Raw genomic sequence first — 7096 nt, forward strand, 5'->3', positions numbered from 1 at the left:
AATTAACGCTTACTGATATCTGGATAATTACATATTGTGAGTCAGATTATGGGGTTATCAAACACGTGACTAGACAAGATTAAATAGTATCTTCTAAGGCCCATATAAGGGGAGGAAGTTCATATTTCAGTGACCTTGTATATGATTAAAAATTGCGATAACATCTGTCACTTTTGCTTCGTGCTGAGGAAGTCATGAGTTGAAAACACTGCTTCTTTATTACCCTGAGATATTCATCAGTTTAGCCAGACTTTGCAGGCAGATGTTGCCATAGTAACGCAACCCTTCAAATCACAGTGTAATGTATATTACAAAGTATATGTGTGTGACTACAGACGGGGTTTGGATTGGTGAATGAATATATTGATCATTTACACACCACGACTTGGAACTACAAGCAATTACAAAGCTGTCGCTCATCTACACGCTTTACACATCACTACATCACACGCTAAGCCTCAATCTTTTATAGTCTTCCCTAGTCGTTACTTGGTAACAGCTCTCAACAATGGAGATTCTTCAGCTTCTGTGTTCATGCCGTTGCCGACTAACTAATACTACTCACAACTGAACTAATTTTCAAAGTCACATTGTGACTAACGTTCAGTCATTCAGTAAGTCTTGGTGTCGAGCCCCATCTGGGGCTCATGACCAGATATTTATTACTGTTTGACATTTTCGGTCTTTCTTTTTGTGTGGCGCCCTCTCTGACGAGAGGACGGGTATGTCATTTGCACATGCCCCTGGCACTTGCCAGCGCAATCTTTCTCGGGTTAGAGTCCCTTGGGACTCGAGACCATATATTACTGTCTCAGATTTGAGACCTCCCTTTTCGTCGCCTCCTACGATTCGCAGGGTCACGGTGGAGGTATTCGACCCCGCCCCTACACGGGTTGAACGCCTTGTCAAAGTCAAAGTCAAAGTCACATTGCGACTGACGATCAGTCAGTCAGTAAGTCTTGGTTTCGAGCCCCATCTGGGGCTCATGACCAGATATTTATTACTGTTTGACAGTTACGGTCTTGTTTTTGTGTGGCGCCTTCTCTGACGAGAGGACGGGTCTGTCTTTTGTATATGCTGCTGGCCCTTGCCAGCGCAGTCTTTCATGGGTCCGAGTCCCTTGGGACTCATGACCATATTTTACTGTCCCAGATTTAAGACTTCCATTTTCGTCGCCTCCTACGACTCGCAGGGTCACGGTGGAGGTATTCGACCCCGCCTCCACACGGGGTTGAACGCATTGCTCCAAATATCCTGGTTATAATATCTCTACACGGTCCACATAGAAAACACCACGTTTCCAACAGTTGCATGCGTATTCGTTGCAACTGAAACGTGTTTGCCGAGCCGTTGTCCAGAAACGGTCGTTGTTTACAGAGTCACCGCTTATCAACGGGTCTATACACCTCATTAAAATTTAAAAAATCCTCCATTTTGACCATAGAATGTGTTTCCTGTGATTCTCAGAAAAAAATAATTTCCCTGGTAATCATTAGCTGGATGCTCATTGGAATGGAGTGTCTTATTGGGCAGTGGCAATTGGATTTTTAAGTATCATTTGAATGAACTTCATGCTTTTCGTGGTTAAGTTAGGCTACGGTCTTTTCCTTTCTGATCCCTCCTAATTCATTATCCTACCATATCTCATTCGGTGACGCGATTATCAGGAACTGCTACAGCAGCATAAACTCGTTGCATTTGGCCAGTCTCTACGGTGGGAAAAGTTAAAACAGAGATCCTGTTTCTCGAAATAATTAGATAACCCAAGACAAGAACCCTAGAAAGAATAAAAAGGATTCTAGTTACGGAGCTAGAAGCCATGACTGATAGAAGAGTTGTGGGGTTGAAACTCTCCTTTGTAATATTTTCGAATATATCATTCGTGTTCTGCTGTCTACATAGTTTCATACTGTGTACGATTCCCTGATGAGAAATGCAAGAAAAGCACAAAAATTGTGTCTTGATCACCCTGTAATTACCTCGATATTCTCTTTAATTACCTCAAAAGCCGCAATACTTATGGGAAAAGAATATCAGCTGTAAAATATGTTTCTAAATTTCATGTACAACTAAAATTCGAAGCTTTTTTCGCTCCGAAAAATACATATCGTCTTACCGATCGATATTCCTTATTATTGTCCGACTGTAAGTAAAATCTGACTGTAGCAAGAATTTTTAATAGGTAAAAGTTGAAGTTGTCCCCTTGCTTAACTAATTCAGCACTTCGCCGCGAAGATGTATGGAGAAGTGAATGTATAGATCCATGTTTTCTTTACCTCGGCACTAGATGGAGCTTCACGCCCCTGCCGCTATACCCCCGGGGAAGGAGCACCCAATACCCATTGGATAGGAGGCTGGTTGGGCCCCAGAATCTATCTGGACTACAAGTAGAAGTGAAAATTTTTACCCCCCACCGGGATTCAAACTCCGGCCCTTGGTTGTTCAAATCGTAGCCAGTCGCTATACCGATTGAGCTATCCGGGGTCTGATTTTGTTCATTCAGTTTTTAATAAACATATCAATATCATATTCCATGTCAATTCGTTTAAGGGTTCTGGAGTTGTTACGTGTCAGCAGACAAACAAGTCGAAATTAACAGGCGTTAAAAAACAACTTTTTATTGCCAAAGAGGGGATGATAGGAAGGAATGATATTCATAATTCGGCCTAATTAACATCCCGGTCTTCACGTCCTAGTTACGAAACCGTAGTCCTGGGTTCGACTCAGCCTCTAACAGAAATGAGAACCATAGATCTTCCTGGCGGGTAAAGGGCGGCCGGAGCGTAAGGCTGACAATCTCACTACCATCCGTTGATTTTCCAGAAAATATAGAAGCCTCGACCTCTCTCTCACACCTCTACGAGCCTCCACGGTGTGTCACAAAGTAACTTTCCTTTTAATATATATATACATTTGTAACAGGAAATTATAAATGTAAACAAGTTTTGGCTCGTTATCAAAGAAAATTTGCAAAGATTCCCCATATCCCATTCGTCACTTCCCTCTGTACGTCTCCTCACCTCTGTGATAACCTTTCCAATGTACTTTACTGCCTGCGTACCAGCTGCCAAGGACTGTGGTCAGTTTATCGCCAAGAAGTTAAAACCGATGGTAGGCATGAAGCCAATCGACTTTTTGCTGTTTTCTTGTATTTTAGGTATCGTCAAGGGAACTCAGTCTGCTCCCAATTCAACATGGTGGCCATGCGAATCTCTCAGTCCATACCAAAATCTGCAGCTGGAACAGGTGAGGCTATTCCATTTCTGAATTTAATATAACTTTTGTCTGTGTAAAACATCTCTGAAGGGGTGTCATATCTTGAGTAGGCAATCTCATGGAAGGAAAGGCGCAAAGGGTTCTGGTAATTGTGTGGATTACTGGTTGTATTAAGATTTTGTCCATCATCGGATATTCTAGAGAACTCAATGTTTCGGAAACTGAGTCTGTTTCCGTCCTCATGCGAGGAGGTGCGGACACCTACTCTGTTGGGTCTGTTACAAAGAGCCAAGACGGACAGGACCGATGGCTTTATTAATTATGCACTATTCATATTAATTTTTGCTCTTTTTTTATTGCTAGTGGAGTGTCACTAAGTCCCTTGTACTGCGGCCACTTTTGGCCTATTGCACCAGCCCCAGATGATAGGTGAGGGTGATTGTGGAGCAATCGGTCAAATGAAGATTGACAGGAGAAACCGAAGTACTCGGAGAAAACCTGCCCCAGCGCAACTTTGTCCACAACAAATCCCACTTGACCAGACCCGGGATCGAACCCGAGCCGCCACTGTGGGAAGCCAACGACTAACCGCTTGAGCCATGGCGCGGTCAATTTTTGTTCTTAGTTTCTTTTCTAAGCTGAATTTCTGTAATTAGGAGCATATAGAATTCCGAGAATGCCGGCCACCTTTCAGTTCAGAATTTCGTTTTCCCCTCTCCTTTCTGGACATTTAAGAATTTAAATAAATGAACCTACTTTTGTGCCAAATGTAGAATTCTGAAGCGTTGGTTTTCAGTGAATGCTAGTTGCTTTGTTAAACGTATTTCGGCACACAGAATCAAGTATGGCTCGGCAAAATCTATACGTCTGTATGCTATAAATCTACGCCTTTCTTTTCCATCAGAAACACTGAACAAGGAACAGACGCGAACTTGCAACAAAGAAGTTATTCTGTCGCTGCTTCAATCACGAGGCTTCTGCTGCTTACCAGCAGACTTTTGCGCAGGTTGGTCACACAGAAAGAGCAAAACTCGACTCTGTTTCCAGTTCTACTGGAAAACAGAAGAACTGAAATTAGAATAATAGCATGTACATGGATTATAACATGATTTTAGTGACAGTGTGTCGCCCTCCTTCTGCCCCTCCCACAATGTAACTGCACCTATTCCCCCACTACTTCTCCCCATATTTCTCCTCACTTCTCCTCATGCGCAACATGCTGGCCAGGTCTAAGAAGAAAGACTGTAGCTGAGATATAACTGACTTCATTCCTACAGGTTCTCGGGCAGTGGTACTTAGTGGAGACGATATCGTCTCTACCTGGGCGTGTAGACACATGTGCCGGTATAGAGCTCATCCGTCCAGATGCTGATTCCTGGAGCAACTTGATTATGGTTGGTCAAGAATCTTCAAACGGAAGACCTATCGTCTACGAGAATCATACAATAGTCATACCAGACTCTGTGAACAGTCCGAGCCTCTGGGATCAACCAGGTATCCGTGGATAAGTCTTAAGAGCATTTTAGCCTCAATTATGAAACATTTACAATAAGATGTTGGAATTAAGGTTCTCGCACTGGTTTTCACGAATACAGTTTTCTGGGATGTGGCGCCATGTGATCGTATAGAAGTCTATCGAGGATTCGAAGAAAAGTACTTTCTGCATCTTCAGGGTTGAACGGTAAAGGAAGCAACCAGCAAGAAGCAAGCAAATAAGCCCCTTTCAGGACCTGCACTAGTTACAGTTTTCCTTAATCCCATTGGTTCACTCTGGTATTTTTCCAGCTCTATCTGAGCCAGGATTTCCGAGAGTGATTCCTCATATTTTCTTACGACTGACAAATGACAGACACGACCTCACGTCAGAGAAGGCGCCTCACGTGGACAGGACAGTAACTTTCGTATAAAAAGCAATATCTGGTCATGAGCTCCAGCTGAGGCTAGACACCAAGACAGAGAGACTGACTGACCGTCAGTTGCAACATAACTTTGACTTGACTTTGACATATTTGCTGCTGGTTTGGTTTATGTTTTCGATACTGAAGGTGAAGGCAGTACGCTCCTTCGAAATGTCGTTCAACTTCTATCGGACTACACGACGTCATATCCCACAAGATAGCATGCATGTGGTATGACAAGAGTTAAATCATTGCGAGTCATCAAACCTGAAAGTTTTGTTATGATTATGAAGTTTGTGTTTAATTGAAGCTTTATAAGTAGTGCCACTTCTTCGCGGTTAGGTTTTCTTCTGTTTTTGTTTTGCCCCCTTATGTTGACTTTGAGTCTCTTCAGAACTTCGAGTATAATGAGAAATGAAACATCGATTAATAGGAATGAATAATCTAGTAGGAAGCGAGAAAAATCGTGCAGTCTTCTGAGATACTTTTGGATCTTGAATGTGACGCCGTGTAGTCTAGTAGAAATTTAATCACATAATATATAAATGATATTTTCTTTATCAGATATCGATGCCGCTGTAATGGTAGTGGACGTTGGTCCAGCCAATGACACTTTGGCGCTTACAACCTGCCAGCGTTTTTTGGGATACGACTGGACAGGAGTGTTCAGCCGGGACATGAACTTGGACCAGATTGTTCTGAGCCTCGTGAACGAACGCCTGAGTAACGCTGGGCTGAGGAACAGCGACTCCGCAGTTGTCTCCAACACTACAGGATGTCCAGTCCCCGTACAGACAACGTAGGTGTGAACTGGAATTATTCAACCCACAGCGGCGAATATTCATAATATAGACTTGCTACAATGTGTAATCTGGTAGGTTGGTATAAACGTTTCTGTGGATCACATTGCCTCTACTACATACTCAATGCATCTACTTTAAAATATATACTTAAATATACTTAAAAATATTTAAAAAAGATAAAACTATCCCTGTAACAGGCAGTGGAGTCTCATAGGGCTGTGAGACGTCGAGGCTTCAACATTTTCTAGACAGTCGGCTCACAGATGGCGCTGAGGTCGTCAGCCTTGCTCGACGGCCGCGCTTTAACCCAAGGAAGATCCCTGGTAGTCATTTCTGTTAGAAGCCGAGTCGACCCCGGAATCGTAGTGCGGCTGGAAGGATTAGGTCTATTGAAAAATCCAGTAACCTCATTGAGGGTCGAATCCGCGACCTTCCAGCTTGTAGCATATTGCCTCAACCAACCACGCTACCACGCGCCCCTTCACTTTAATGGCAGATGGAATATACCTGGCACCACAACAGCTCAGTCGATATAGAGAGTAGGCTGCGAACTGAATAACCGAGCAATAGGAGTTCAATTCTATGCAGGGGGAGTAGATTTTCTCTCTTCAAAGCATCAGATAGGCCGTAGGGCACACCCAACATCTTATCTGTTTCGTACAGGGCTGGTTCCTCAGAAGTAGAGCTGCCAGGACGTGAAGGGGTGATCGCTCCCATCTAGTGCGGAGAATTAGTATACGTGGAGCTATACCTCCATGTACTCATAAGTTTTCATGGCGTTGTGCTTAATTAAGCACATGAACAACTTTATTTCACCTTTAACTTGACCGCATTCTTTCTTCGTGTGAAAACAGTGGCATCATGATCCTCAGAAATGTTGACGCCAACATACCAGACTATACGGTTTCATAACACTGAAGACCACAATATGAAATAAAGCTGGATTTACAAGACCATTTCCCAAATGTATCTGTAGGGCCTAAGTGTTTCTGCACTTGTGTAAAATGATGGCAACCTTTCGCTCTTTCGTAACTCAGAATGTACATTGTAAGTGATAAAATTTCCGAAATTGGATTTATTCTAAATTGATATTTTACCATATTTTTAAATATAGGTCTATAAAAGATTTTGTATTCTTTCTGAATTTTTGCCTCCTTACCTTATTTTAAAGAAATAAAC

At 42.7% G+C, this 7096-nt stretch overlaps 1 protein-coding gene across 1 annotated transcript; it reads left to right on the forward strand.

Moving 5' to 3' along the window:
• The first annotated feature begins 3056 nt into the window (after positions 1 to 3056).
• LOC111870884 lies at positions 3057 to 6124 on the forward strand. The gene is made up of 3 exons (XM_023863504.2): positions 3057 to 3246; positions 4494 to 4710; positions 5679 to 6124. Exons 1-3 carry the CDS (start codon positions 3109 to 3111, stop codon positions 5915 to 5917), a joined length of 594 nt encoding a protein of 197 aa, XP_023719272.1. The 5' UTR covers positions 3057 to 3108; the 3' UTR covers positions 5918 to 6124.
• Positions 6125 to 7096: the final 972 nt, after the last annotated feature.

This window comes from Cryptotermes secundus, unplaced genomic scaffold (assembly GCF_002891405.2).
Source record: "Cryptotermes secundus unplaced genomic scaffold, Csec_1.0 scaffold709, whole genome shotgun sequence".
Classification (NCBI taxonomy): domain Eukaryota; kingdom Metazoa; phylum Arthropoda; class Insecta; order Blattodea; family Kalotermitidae; genus Cryptotermes; species Cryptotermes secundus.